Genomic DNA, 15,238 nt, shown 5'->3' on the forward strand with positions numbered 1-15,238 from the left:
ACTTAACCGAAGAGTTAACCGGAGAAACAGAGTGGCGCTACGTTGATACAAAACAGAACCCAGCTGACGTCATCACCCGGGGGATGCCCCTGGATGACCTCACCCGTCGCAATGTCTACAGTGACGGCCCCGCATTCCTAAGACTCCCGGAAGGACAGTGGCCCATGCCTATCCCGAGGGAAGCAAGTCCAGAGGAGGTGGAAAATAAGAAGTCTGTGTTCTGTGGATTGAGCACCGTAGCCTCCACCGACCCTAACATAGACGATTGCACGTCCATAGAGAGTGCACAACAAAGAACATTCCTGCGGTACCACCCGGAGTGCAAGTCCCCCGCTGATATGTCAGCAGCTAACTACGAGGAAGCAGAATTGCTTCTACTGCAGCGAGCCCAGAGAGACTCGTTCCCCGATGAATTGGCCTGTCTACAGGGAGGAAAGCCCGTCCCATCCGACAGCAGATTAATTCATCTGGCCCCCGAGAGCGACGCTCATACCCTCATCAGAGTGGGTGGTCGCCTACGCAGAACCCCCAACACACTCCTGATGGGGCGGCTAGATCCTGCATTACCCCAGACAATGTACCGGCCTGAAGAAGCGAACGGCCGACGAATGTGGAGGTACAGCCAAGTATTAGCCGACAAGTTTTGGAACAGTTTCCTACTGCACTACCTACCGTCTCTACAGACCCGCCAGAAGTGGGTAAAGGAGAGAGACAATTTGACAGAAGGAACAGTCGTCATGATTATTGATCAATCACTGCCCAGAGCTATGTGGCCGGCCGGCCGCGTAAGCAAAGTGATCACCGGTGCCGACGGCAAGGTCCGAGCAGCTGAAGTGCTTGTCCAGGGTCGCACTTACACCCGTCCCGTGGCGAGGCTCATAGAACTGCCCCGACTCCCAGACACAATCGATGATGACCATGACCCTACAACCCTATGACTTTGTGAAGTTGACTGACCCCTACAGCAAACCCTTATGTGTAAATAGACAACGCGATTAATCTGTCTCTGTTTAACTGATTAGGTCTGGGACCAATCAGGGGGTGGCTGTTGTGAAGGGCCAGATTAAACCGAATATATATATTTATTTATATATATATATTTAATTGTATTTGTATATTCTCTAATATTCCCTGATATCCCTTGTATATTCCTTGTACAATATGCATTGAATATCCATTCTAGCCTACTGAACATCCCATAATAGTCTCCATTCTACTATTGGTCGAGACCTTGGTGCCAGGCTGCCATACCCCTCAGACCCAGTTCAAACGTACCGCTCCACATGTACGAACAAGTCCTAGTTCCGCGTAGGAATCTGACTACCGCACCACTAATGGGACTATTTGTTCATAGTGCGTATATATACTGCGCTACTAAAGTAGGACTTTCTTTTCAGTCCAGTTTCTTACCCTCCAATAGAGTCACAGACGTAAAGCCTCCCCGCGACGCCACGTGTGGGAGTAAGGCCAAGTTCGCCTACCATCGGTATTGAGACATCGTGTATATTAATATTTGAATAGTCATATTTGGCACTATATCGTCGAGTTGGACGTAGTCTATTAAGCTAATAATAGTCTGTTAATATATAGTGCTTCGTGCGGTGAGAATACTACCGTAGTCAGTACCCCATCGTTTCGGGCAGAGAACTGGCTGCTTACCCAGGGTGGTTGACCCCACGTGAAGCTGCACCCGAGGAGCCCCAGAGCCGACGAGCGAGTGGACCTGTATACCGGATTATTCTACCGACGACAGCCCGCCTTCCCAGGCACGGATTATGCTTTGTATACTTTGATTATTCCATGGATAAAGACCCCCGACACTGCCGTGTGTTGGAACCCCCCCCCCTGGAGAGGACGCAAGGTGAGGAGACGCTCTGCAAGACGAGGTCGCTTCACGTCTCTCCCCCGTGGACCGGAGAGAGCCGGCCCACAAAGAGTCCACCTGCTTTCATCTGTGGTCCAAGGATCGCCGGCGCATTGAACGGCACTACAGTGGGTTCACCTGGGATACCCTTGGCCGGATGAGGCAGCCGGATTTTACCCCCCCCCCCCTCCTACTCCTGTCGGCTTACAAGCGACCGGATTAACCCCCCCTAGTGTGTCCAGTATATAATCATTAAAGTATCATTGCTGTTATTCCTTAAACTATTCCAGGTCGTATATGTACCACCTGCGCCTTCAGAGATTGGACATTCTCTATTGATATACCGACGAATACTCTTGCCATAAAAGTGCATACTATTTCCATTCATAAATGTGATTGATTTGATTAAGTGCTTGTTCTACACACCATCGCTGTGTAGAAATAAAGACCTGTTTCTAATTCGTACATTTGTGTTGGATCCGTTTCATCTACGTGACAGTGTTCATCATAATATATTTATGCCGTGTACTGGGTGGCCGAATATTAAGTACAAAGGTAGTGGTAGTAAGTATCATATCTAGTAATACAGTCAGGGAATTGTACCCCTCAGTTACAATATCGATTATTAAAATATATCGCGATATTTATCGTTATCGTTATATCGCCCAGCCCTAGTGGAGAGCGCTTTCTAACCCGTCGGTCAGAAATCTCCCATAGGTGTTCAAATGGGTTGAGCTCTGACGACTGCGAAGGCCGTAGATTGACATAATATTCATGTCGCTCATTCATCCAAGTGACCCCTCGTGCTCTGTGAACGGGGGACTTTCTCATCCTTGAGGAGACCACTCCCATCAGGATAGACATGTTCTTTATGCCGTTCTGTGTGAAAGGAATGAAGGCGAAATGGGGGGGGGTCAAATCTGATGCAGAATTTTGTCGTCTTCAGGTCTAGACACACACATATACACACACACACACACACACACACACACACACAGCAGTGAGTGATTACAACACCTCCTTGCACTTGGTTTGCTTAGGTGCTGAAATAGACTAGGGCTGACCTTCGAAGCTTTTTTTGGCAATCGAAGCTTCGGGGCCGAGCTTCGATGGGGCCGAGCTTCGATTTTAATTCGAAGCTTCGATTAAAAAAAAAAAAATTATCTTATGTTGTGGGACTTGTACAGCACTTTGGTAAACGTTGTTGTTTTTAAATGTGCTCTATAAATAAAGTGGATTGGATTAATTAATTAAGTAGCGCCTTTCGTGACTGTGACGCAGCCAACAAGGTTTCACTCGGCTGTGTGATTTAATTCAAGGTGGATCGCTGTTGTCATTTTAACAATTTCAGATTTCATGGGAACTACCAATCCCCCAAATCAAGAATGTTTAAGATGAATGAAGTAAGATTTTGATTATTTGAAATATGGCCTGTGTAGACTAAACTATGCACAGAATTATGTCAGTCTACAAGGTCCGGATTCTACATGGTCCGGCAATGTAGACCTTGTAGACTCCACTACAGACCAATTATCAGTGAATGTTCATGCATTTTTAAGAAGGGCTACTTCCACAAAAAAACAAAGAACTCACCAAAACATCTCAGTAGCACCTTATCTAAATGTTCTATTTCATATATGGAGATTCATATTTATTTATGTATTGCATTTCTACATTTTATTTCCTATTTTGTTTATTCATCCCAGTATCTTTCTTTCTTATGTGTGGAATTCTACAAGGCATGTAGGTGTATTATATGTGTTTGAGGATGATATCCTTCAAACAGGCAATAGTGATGATATAATTTGGGCAGTGCTGAGCTGGGTTACTTTCCTCCAGTGTATTTGTCCCCCGGCCCCACCCAATGGCCCCATGCACACACACACACACACACACACACACACACACACACACACACACACACACACACACACACACACACACACACACACACACACACACACAAATCGAAGTAAAAAATAAAAAATCGAAAAGCGAGAGACTAAACCTAACGCTCTTGTTGTTGTTAGCTTACATGCTAACGTGAATGGGATCGACCATAGCATTGCGGCTAGGCTAGCTATCATAGCAGCACAGCAGCTAGTTGAATGGATAAACGTTATTTAACATTGCAGAATGGGTCCCCTTCCTTCTCCGTCCTCCGCCATCTGCATCCCCCGTCGCCTCATCTCCTCCGCCGCCTCCCGCGCCGTCGCGTACGTCACCGTCCCTTCCTTCCAGTGAATCCTTAGCGAGGTCATGGGTGATTGGAATTTCATTCCGTTTTCTTTCAGAATTCTCTTCAGTCCCGCGTAGGACCTGCGTGTTATTGCTACCGCTGTCGAGTGATTCGTGATCAAACGACAGTCTTTTCCCCTCGATTTCTATCTTCTTGGTCCACGCGGTTCTGAGTATCAATTCCTTAATCTCAAATCTCAGAAAGTTAATAATCACCGCCCTCGGAGGTCTGTCCGGTTGTGGTCTCGGAGCCAACGCCCTGTGGGCCCTCTGTATCTCCATTTTTTCCAGTCCCGTCTCCTCCAGTTGTTCCTTGATAAGCTTTTCCACATATTGGGTCACCGATTCCCCTTCGACTCCTTCTTTCAATCCCCATATTCTGATGTTATTTCTCCGTGACCTCCCCTCCATGTCCGACATCTTTGTCTCCATCTGTTCTTGTTTTTGAATCGCACACGTTAACACCTCGTGTATCTCTGTGTTCCATTCCTCCGTTTGCGCCGTTCTAGTCTGTACCTCTGTTACGTTTCTGTCCTGTTCCGCCATCTTCTCATCCACCCTTTTGAGTTCTGTATTCATTTCACCTCTGAAGTCCTCCTGTTCCTTCCTCAATTCCTCTCGTAACTTCCCAATATCATTTCTTATCGTGTCCGAGTTCAGTTTTATGGTCGCCTGCATCGTGTCCGAGTTCAATTTTATGGTCGCCAATATCCCGGCCTGCATGAGCACGGCCCATCCTGGCATTCCCTTGTCCGTCTCAGCCGAAACCCCCCCTTCCTCCGCCTGCCCCTTCTCGGTCTCGCCTCGGGGGTTCTGCTCCATCGAACTCTCCTCTTCCTGTGAGTCCTCCATTTCTCTTTCCTTCATAATTGTTTTCTCCTCCTTCCTTCTCGTTTGCATCTTCATTTTTAATCACTTTTCGGGTCTTTATTTATCAGTTTTTCACTCTTTTGACCAGGAGCCTCAGGCGTGCTACCCTTCCGCTCTCATACCGCAACTTCGATTTTTTTTTTTAAATGTCCGAAGCTTGTGCCATCGAACGAAGCTTCGAAGTATTTAAGACAGCCCTAAAATAGACAAGAAGGAGAGAAAAGGGGAGGAATAGATGAAAGAAAAAAAAGAAAGGGAGAGAGAGAGAAAAAGTGCAAGTGAGATTTCTAGGAAGAGACGCGAGGGTTGAGGAGAAGCAGGAGGTATCTATGTGTAGTAGTTGTGTCCTTTATGAGCCAACCCCCCTGTTCCTAGAAGGAGAGGAGAACCCTGTGTTTGCCTTAACTCTGCTTCCATGCACCCTCCAGGCCACGCCTCCAGGCCACGCCTCCAGGCCACGCCGTCACAGAGACGTCTCTCCTTGTCTGTGTTTCCTGATCACTTTTAGTTGTACCCACTATTGTGCTTTGACTCTTGTTTAGTGTTGGTGTGTTTGTGAGAGTGAATACAACGTATAGCAGCGTGTGTGTGTGTGTGTGTGTGATGAAGAACTCTAAAGATAACAGTTTTGCACTGTATGTGCTCTCTCTCTCTCTCTCTCTCTCTCTCTCTCTCTCTCTCTCTCTCTCTCTCTATCTCCCCCCCTCCCTCCCTCAGTTGGTTATGGAGTTCTGTGGGGCTGGTTCCATCACAGACCTGGTTAAGAACACCAAAGGAAACACTCTGAAGGAGGACTGGATTGCCTACATCTCCAGAGAGATCCTCAGGGTCAGTGTCTCTTCACTCTGCTGATGCATGTTAACAGGTTTATACTGTACCCTTGTTTAAAGCAGCCAGGGACACTCTTAAATGAGGTTTTAAACCTGGTCTATTGGGGACGTATTATTACCTGTTTTTTTAGGCAAATGGTGGCCATTTTGCGGCACCATCACCAGGTATTGGGCTGTATTGTATAACTTTGTGGTATTTGTTGATGTATTGTATAACCTTGTGGTATTTGTTGATGTATTGTATAACCTTGTGGTTAGGGCGGGGCGATTAATCGATATTATCGATTAATTCGAATGAATGATTTAGGACGATTTTGAAGAAAAAAAATATAGATAAAAAAGAATATATATATATATATATAATTTTTTTTATGTCACCTTTTATTTTACAAAAAGTGATGTTTGGTGAAAGTTAGATTTACACTTTATTAACACTTTGAGTGCCACAAGGTGGCGCCAGAGTTAGCGCTTCAATGCCACCATCGGCGCCAATGTTACGCTTAATATCGCCTAATCTATGTTTTAAATTATGACGTATGTGTCTAATCTGCCCGTCGCTTATCAAAGAATCCTTTTCCAGTCAGTGCTGTCAAGGCAAATTGGTTTTTTATCGCTTCATTTCCGTTTGAGAGCATTTTGAAAAGCACACGTTTTGAGGTAAAAAACAGTTCATTCTAGACCATTCTATGATAATCGTCTTTTACTGGAATATTCCAGAACGTTGATATTTGTCGGCCTATTTATGAATCGTTTTCAAATAAACGCTAGATGATCAATATTATACGTGCACGCAAGCACATTCGAGCCGCGCACGGATAATCGCTGTGTTCATTTCCTCTTGGACTTTTACAGTGAAACCGAAAGAGCCCATTTCACAAAACAGCTTATATCTTCATCAAAATTTGTCTGATTATCCTAACACTGATAACATAGATTCCTTACCTGACATCAGATGGTATCCAACTGGTATATTCCAATTCCTGATCACCATTCGAAAAAATCGATAAGTGTATGGATCCAACGTGTGTACAGTGCAGTACATGATTCCGCGGGTCTCAGAGGCTCCAGAATGAACTGTGATAACCCCGGCTGCATCAGTGGACTGGAAAATGTGGAGTACAGGATTTTTTTCCCCATCCATTTTCATTGAGTCCAATCCAAAATCCCTTATGTCATCTGGGAGACGATAGGGGGCACTTTTTTCCACATCTGATCGCCGGCGGCGCTCGGGTATACTAGGGTAGGCTAGCGTGATGCAATATGATTTCAGATCGCTAAAAAAAAAAAAAAAAAAATCAGAGAAATCTCGTGAGTGGCTTTCAACATAACTATCGGAAACCCGAGATATCTCGTGAGTGGCAGTGAAAGTGTTAATCCCAATAGGGAAATGCATTCTTGTTTGACGATCAATAGGCATCTTTTATTTGTTTTAAGTGAAGATTGGTGAAAGTTAGGTTTGCACTTCAATCCCAATAGGGACATTCATCTTGGTTTGATAATTTTTTTGTGTCAAATAAAAACAAAGGTTATTTGAATGATTTCCTTGGCGTTTCTAGTTTTCAAGAGAAAAAAATCGATTAAAATCATAAATCGGATTAAAATAAATAATAATAATCAGGGATTTAATTTTTAGGCCATATAGCCCAGCCCTACTTGTGATATTTGTTGATGTATTGTATAACCTTGTGATATTTGTTGATGTATTGTATAACCTTGTGATATTTGTTGATGTATTGTATAACCTTGTGGTATTTGTTGATGTATTGTATAACCTTGTGGTATTTGTTGATGTATTGTATAACCTTGTGATATTTGTTGATGTATTGTATAACCTTGTGATATTTGTTGATGTATTGTATAACCTTGTGATATTTGTTGATGTATTGTATAACCTTGTGGTATTTGTTGATGTATCACCTTGTGGTTTGTGTTGACGTCTACAGGGGCTGGCTCACCTGCATGCCCATCATGTTATCCACCGTGACATCAAGGGACAAAACGTCCTGCTCACTGAGAACGCGGAGGTCAAACTGGGTACGAAGAAAACTTCTATATTTAGGGGACCTAAATAAAATTCCTATATTTAGGAACTAAATATTAGATTTTTTTCCACACAATCCTCAACTGATGATCTACAGCAACAACATGTACCTTGTTCACACAGAGTCAAGCAGTCTATTCATTTGATCTCTACCCCTAACTGGTCTCTAGTCCTAACTGGTCTCTAGTCCTAACTGGTCTCTAGTCCTAACTGGTCTCTAGTCTTAACTGGTCTCTAGTCTCTTAACTGGTCTCTAGTCTTAACTGGTCTCTAGTCCTAATTGGTCTCTAGTCCTAACTGGTCTCTAGTCCTAACTGGTCTCTAGTCCTAACTGGTCTCTAGTCTTAACTGGTCTCTAGTCTCTTAACTGGTCTCTAGTCTTAACTGGTCTCTAGTCCTAATTGGTCTCTAGTCCTAACTGGTCTCTAGTCTTAACTGGTCTCTAGTCCTAATTGGTCTCTAGTCCTAACTGGTCTCTAGTCCTAACTGGTCTCTAGTCTTAACTGGTCTCTAGTCTCTTAACTGGTCTCTAGTCTTAACTGGTCTCTAGTCCTAATTGGTCTCTAGTCCTAACTGGTCTCTAGTCCTAACTGGTCTCTAGTCCTAACTGGTCTCTAGTCCTAATTGGTCTCTAGTCCTAACTGGTCTCTAGTCCTAACTGGTCTCTAGTCTTAACTGGTCTCTAGTCTTAACTGGTCTCTAGTCTCTTAACTGGTCTCTAGTCCTAATTGGTCTCTAGTCCTAACTGGTCTCTAGTCCTAACTGGTCTCTAGTCCTAACTGGTCTCTAGTCTTAACTGGTCTCTAGTCTCTTAACTGGTCTCTAGTCTCTTAACTGGTCTCTAGTCTTAACTGGTCTCTAGTCCTAATTGGTCTCTAGTCCTAACTGGTCTCTAGTCTTAACTGGTCTCTAGTCTTAACTGGTCTCTAGTCCTAATTGGTCTCTAGTCCTAACTGGTCTCTAGTCTCTTAACTGGTCTCTAGTCCTAACTGGTCTCTAGTCCTAACTGGTCTCTAGTCTTAACTGGTCTCTAGTCTCTTAACTGGTCTCTAGTCTCTTAACTGGTCTCTAGTCTCTTAACTGGTCTCTAGTCTTAACTGGTCTCTAGTCCTAACTGGTCTCTAGTCCTAACTGGTCTCTAGTCCTAACTGGTCTCTAATCCTAACTGGTCTCTAGTCCTAACTGGTCTCTAGTCTTAACTGGTCTCTAGTCCTAACTGGTCTCTAATCCTAACTGGTCTCTAGTCCTAACTGGTCTCTAGTCTTAACTGGTCTCTAGTCCTAACTGGTCTCTAGTCCTAACTGGTCTCTAGTCCTAACTGGTCATCTCCTTGATTCCAGTTGACTTCGGTGTGAGTGCCCAGCTTGACCGGACGGTGGGCCGGAGGAACACCTTCATCGGGACGCCCTATTGGATGGCTCCAGAGGTCATCGCCTGTGATGAAAACCCAGATGCTACCTATGACTACAGGGTAAGAAACACACAGAGATGGAACCTATGACTACTGGGTAAGATACATACAGGGTAAGAAACACACAGGGATGGAACCTACGACTACAGGGTAAGATACACAGGGATGGAAGCTATGACTACAGGGTAAGATACACCCAGGGATAAGATACACCCAGGGATAAGATACACCCAGGGATGGAACCTATGACTACAGGGTAAGGGACAAGGGGGTCGCCGTACACAGGGACATCACCAACCCCTACACCATGTGTACTGTATTCTAAGTTTAAAGGAAAACTCCAACATTTTGGGAAATTAGCTTATTTGCCATCTACCCTGGAGTTAGACAAGAAGATACATACCTTTTTTCTTCTCTGTGCGTGCAGTAGGAGTAGAAAGACGCGCACCGTTAGCCTAGCTTAGCATCAGTCACTGGAAGTAGGTTCCTCCATTAGCCTAGTTCCCAACGTCTTCCTACTCCTACTGCGTGCACAGAGAAGAAAAATGTATCATTGTATCTTCTTGTCTAACTCCAGGGTAGAAGGCAAATAAGCTAATTTCCCAAAACTTTGGAGTTTTCCTTTAAAGGTTAAGTCACACATGTTGGGACATCTAGTCCCATTTCCTACTCCCTTGTTTGATTGATAGAATCCTCGGACAAAAGAAGCAACAGATTGGATGATCAAGAAAAGAGCACAGGGCTTGATACTTGATATATTCATACTGTGTTTTACACAGGCTACTAGCAGGGGCTGACTGTCTAGTATGAAACACAGCATGGATTGAGCAAAGAGAGCACTCTTATTGATCAAAGACATCATTGGTGATGAGCAGGAAAACGGGTCTGGATGTCCATAATTCTGAACTTAAAGGTGCTATAGATTATATTATATAAATACAGAGCTTTTAGAAAGTTGTAGAATTTTTTTTTTGCGTGCATGACATGTATCCACTCCCTACTTCCCATTTCCCCATGTGGAATGCACCTGATTGGATAAACGACATGCGGGTGCTCTAGTGCAGGGGTGGCCAACCCGCGGCTCGCGAGCCGCATGCGGCTCTTTGCCCGTCAATGTGCGGCTCTTCCATAAAAAATAAAAGAAAAAAAAAATGTTCCCTTTTTTTTTTACGTCACTCATTCCATAAGGACGTAGAATAAACATTTACAATTTTTTAAATGGTCCATTTGCATGTTCTTGGTATCTGAATCTAGGGACATAATATGGATCAGTGTCAGAAATACTGTGTCTGTTACTAGGCTTGAGTAAATTGTAATGAACCAAAGGAGAATATCAATTCTATTTAAAAAAAAATATATATATATATATCTTTGACTGTGAATAACACCAAAATTGACCAGACCTGAAAAATCTAAGCAAATGAATAAAGGGAAGATGATTAAACAGAAGGTTTTGTAGATACAGTACTGAATTCTGCCATCTTTTTTATAATGTAAATTTCTCCACCATTTTTCATCGTATTGCAACACTGTTTTTTACAAGACGTTCACAGAAAGGTAGAGAAACTAACTGTGTTCTGTTTTATGGCAATACCGTTTCCGTTTTGTGGGAGATAATCCCAAAAAATAAGAGAAATAAAAAAGTAAATCCAGAAGTCAGAAGACAGGGGCTGGTGTGAGCTGGGTAGGGTAGTTTTTCGAAATTCGAAAGCCCTGAGTCTCTTCCTTCAAAAGACTACACTCACTTTTGGCTGTGCCACTTCCTCCGCCGGTTTCCGACTCAATGCCCTGAGATTTCTATAATCTTATATTTCACTAATAACAGTTAAAATAATTGGTAAACAAACGTAATGCTGAAAATTACACTTTTACTGTATATCTCGGGCTTAAGAGGTTAACCCTGTGAGGCCCAAATTAAAAAGACATTAGCAACTTCAGAGGCCAGAGGGTGGGACATATAAACACATTTACTATCAAATAGCATTGTGAGGCTGAACAACAGGACCAATTGACTATACATGTGGTTAACACTTTAATCGCCGAAAACGCTGGAACTCGTCTTTCCCCGCCATGCTCATTCTGCCGAAGACGCCGTAACTCGTCTTTGATATCAATATTTCAAAAATCTGTGATCGAAATCATATTTCTCCTCCGGGGACCTGAGATATACTGCTGAGCTCCACTCAACTATCTAACGGTTCAAGAGCGCCAAAACAGCAAACCGGATCGCCCAAACCGGAAACAGGAAACTGGTGCTCATCCAAATTCGGTCCGACCACTCGCTATAGCTCCCGGGACTCCATCTTGACACACTGGATAATCGATCGCTCACCCTAACTCAATAAACAACATGATTTGGACGTATATACTATTATACAACCTGGAAATGGATCCGGTATTTCTCCATCCCATAATAGAAAAAATTCTGTTCCACGCTCATCCCCCAACGGCGCGAGGAAGCCACGGTGAGTTTCAGCGTTATTTTCTAACGTGTTCCATATAAACTGCTCTGATGATCATATCACCCACACTAGGTGAATGATATAACGTTGCCCACGGAATTATAAACGACCCCCCGCCCATCCGGTCAACATCAGATGATACGTAGTAACTTCTAGAAGTACCTCCAGTTGAAATTTTTTATCTGGCACCGATCGCTACCAAACTGTATTTGATCATCAATATAATGCATTTGGGCCTATAAATCAAGTTCTGGAGAAAGCTGCAGAAAACGATAAAAACATACTTATACTTTAGACCATATTTTAGTATGAATATGTGAATGAAAAAGTATAACGTTGCTACACCCTGAACAATAGATATAGGACATTGAATGGGCCATAATAATGTCAATTTAGCAATACAATTTAAAAAGTTATAGCCCTGCAAAGAAGGGGAACTTCTCCATAGACAAATAGAGATGGCGAGGGATGGTAAATTATGAATTTAACCATGGCGATCAAAGTGTTAAATTTTTTTAAATAAACATTATTTTTTTAAATGGCTAAAAGTGATTTTGTAATTTTACCAACCGGGGGTCTCACAGGGTACTTTTAACCCTGTGAGGCCCAAATAAAAAAGACATTAGCAACTTCAGAGGCCAGAGGGTGAGACCTATAAACACATGAAGGGTGCCGTGACTGAAAAAAAAGGTTGAGAAACGCTGGTATATGGTGTGGCTCTTTGTGGTACCACAGTAATTTTTGTGGCTTTTTTTAGTCTCTGACTGGTTGGCCACCCCTGCTCTAGTGCAACATCTAGAGGTTGAATGATATTTATGGCATCTTTAACCCATTTTTAAGTTCTGGCTTGTTTTGTACAAAGCCCAGTCTGTGGATTTCGATCTTTCGAGCACAGGGCTGAAGTCTGTTGATGATCACATCTCATCAGTTCAGCCAGAGAATTGTCTCTGTGAATAAAAACCATTCTCAGGTGTAGAGAGTCGACATGATGGACACGAACTTGTTTTGGACCCGAGGGGAGAGGATTGCATCATCGCTGTCGCCAGGAAATTGGATTGAAGAGAGGATAGATTACCATTGTGTAGAGATATGTGTACCTGTGGAGACACACACGCACACACACACACACACACACACACACACACACACACACCCACACACACACATCCATCTGTCACCTCCTGTCTTTCTCTTCATAGAGTGACCTGTGGTCTTGTGGAATCACCGCCATAGAGATGGCTGAGGGCGCCCCTCGTAAGTAAAACGTTATGACTCCCAGGACACTTGTAACTTTACTCTATAATACTCCCGAGGTGCCGTTTACTGATACTTAACTCTACTACTTGATGCATTTAAAAGAGGCACTTCACCGGAAAAACAACAGGTTTATTTTGCACGTAATGAAATGATATACCGTACTTTTCGCACTATAAGCCGCACCCGACTATAAGCCGCAGCAGCTAAATTGAATGATGTGTACATATATAAGCCGCACTGGACTATAAGCCGCAGGTGTTTTAATGTTTAATTACCATATGTAATTACCATTGGGACACAATACTGTCGGACAAATAACAAGAATTAACTCATTTACAAGTTGTATTAAGTTTAGCAAATAAGGGAACAGATAAATAACATTTCAATGCAGTCAAAAAAGCAATATTTTGATTTTAACATTTTCGGGTTTGGTCACGTCGAGTCACATATAAGCCGCAGGGTCGAAAAATGGGGGAAAAAGCCGCGGCTTATAGTCCGAAAAGTACGGTAGATTAGAACATAGAGATAAGGATTGCTATCTCTTAATCTACGTCATTTCATGGAGCTGTAATTAACACAACACAAGGATTCAGTGTCCTCTAATGACAACACGGGAGGAGATATTCAAACTCATTAACTCAGTGGCTGTCAAACTAAACATTTTAGAGTATGTGTTGTTTTGGGCGACGTGGCCATTTAAACCTAACCGTTCGTTGAAATGGATATGTGGAAGTCTGAAATGCTTCATCTGAAACGTTTAAACTTGGATTTGTTTGGATATTTTTGCTCATTCTGATGTCGTGTGATTGGTCTTTTCTTCCAGCACTGTGTGACATGCATCCAATGAGAGCTCTCTTCCTCATTCCCAGAAACCCTCCTCCTCGACTCAAGTCCAAAAAATGGTGAACTTTCTTTCTTTATTGCTCCCGTCATGCTGAATTGTCATGTATCATAATGTAATGACATCATGATATCATGATGACATAACTCTTGTTGGAAGAATGTTATGTATTGTGTGTTTGTTTATTTATTAATTGTATTTATTTAAACCTATTTAGTAGGGGTCTAACGATGCATCGATTAATCGAAATGCGTAGATTCTAATGTGTTAGAATCGATGCATCGATAAAAAATTAAGTCTGTTAAAAAATACATTTTTTGTGTGTATTGTTTTTATTGACCTATAGTCCATTCATGCCGAGTGAATCGGTTCCCCCTGCAGCCACATTTGTGTATTCAAAATTTGTTGGGGATTTAAAGGATAACTCCACTATTTTGGGAAATTAGCTTATTTAACATCTTCCCTGGAGTTAGACAAGAAGATGCATACCTTTTTTGTCTCTGTGCGTGCATTTTAGCTTTGGGAATAGATGCTCCGTTAGCATAGCTTAGCTTCATCACTGGAAGTGAGGCAGGACAGTAGCCTTACAGTGCCTTACAGTGTATTGCAAGGTCTGCCATTGACCAAACTTGATATGCATGACCTTGGTGGGCTCTAGGTCAACTCCTGAAAAGGGGGTCAATGTCAGACTTTGCAATCAAAAGTTAGGGGGCTAATAACCCTTGCCATAATTTCAGTGTGCCCCCTAACTTTTGATTGCAAGGTCTGACATTGACCCCCTTTTCAGGAGTTGACCTAGAGCCCACCAAGGTCATGCATATCAAGTTTGGTCAATGTCAGACCTTGCAATACACTGTAAGGCACTGTAAGGCTACTGTCCTGCCTCACTTCCAGTGATGAAGCTAAGCTATGCTAACGGAGCGTCTATTCCCAAAGCTAAAATGCACGCACAGAGACAAAAAAGGTATGTATCTTCTTGTCTAACTCCAGGGAAGAAGTTAAATAAGCTAATTTCCCAAAATAGTGGAGTTCCCCTTTAAAAACAAAAACCTGTGTTTAACCTAGCCATCTATAAAACATCATGCTAAAACTGTGAAACAAATCCTACTCCCCTAAAAGAATAAATACATAGCATACATTACTCAATTATGCAATAGTGCTGCTGTTTTTTATTTTGTTCAAATCTTTTAGTTAATAAGACTACAGCCATTTCATGACTGCTTCCTGTCCTCGTCCCCGTTTTCCGGTGCAATGCACAGAGATTTTAAAATCATTGGTAAACCATCGTAGTGCTGAAAATATACACTTTGACTGCTGTTTCGATAAGGGTTATGGTCTCTACATTTGAAAAAGAAACACAACATTGTACTTATTTGGGATAGCCATGTCAGAGATAAAATGCCGGTTTGGCAACATGAAGCGAT

At 42.7% G+C, this 15,238-nt stretch overlaps 1 protein-coding gene across 7 annotated transcripts in view; it reads left to right on the forward strand.

Annotated features, from left to right (window-relative positions):
- Positions 1–15,238, forward strand: part of LOC311225659 (mitogen-activated protein kinase kinase kinase kinase 4-like) — a 124,125-nt gene that overhangs the window by 6,900 nt on the left and 101,987 nt on the right. For all 7 annotated transcript variants that reach the window (XM_084311045.1, XM_084311046.1, XM_084311047.1 and 4 more), the window contains exons 2-6: positions 5,690–5,800; positions 7,746–7,836; positions 9,184–9,314; positions 12,916–12,970; positions 13,797–13,875. In XM_084311045.1, coding sequence (XP_084167171.1) covers positions 5,690–5,800; positions 7,746–7,836; positions 9,184–9,314; positions 12,916–12,970; positions 13,797–13,875 — 467 coding nt within the window. The remainder of the gene's footprint in view (positions 1–5,689; positions 5,801–7,745; positions 7,837–9,183; positions 9,315–12,915; positions 12,971–13,796; positions 13,876–15,238) is intronic.

This window comes from Notolepis coatsorum, assembly GCF_963971535.1.
Source record: "Notolepis coatsorum genome assembly, chromosome: 3".
NCBI lineage: Eukaryota > Metazoa > Chordata > Actinopteri > Aulopiformes > Paralepididae > Notolepis > Notolepis coatsorum.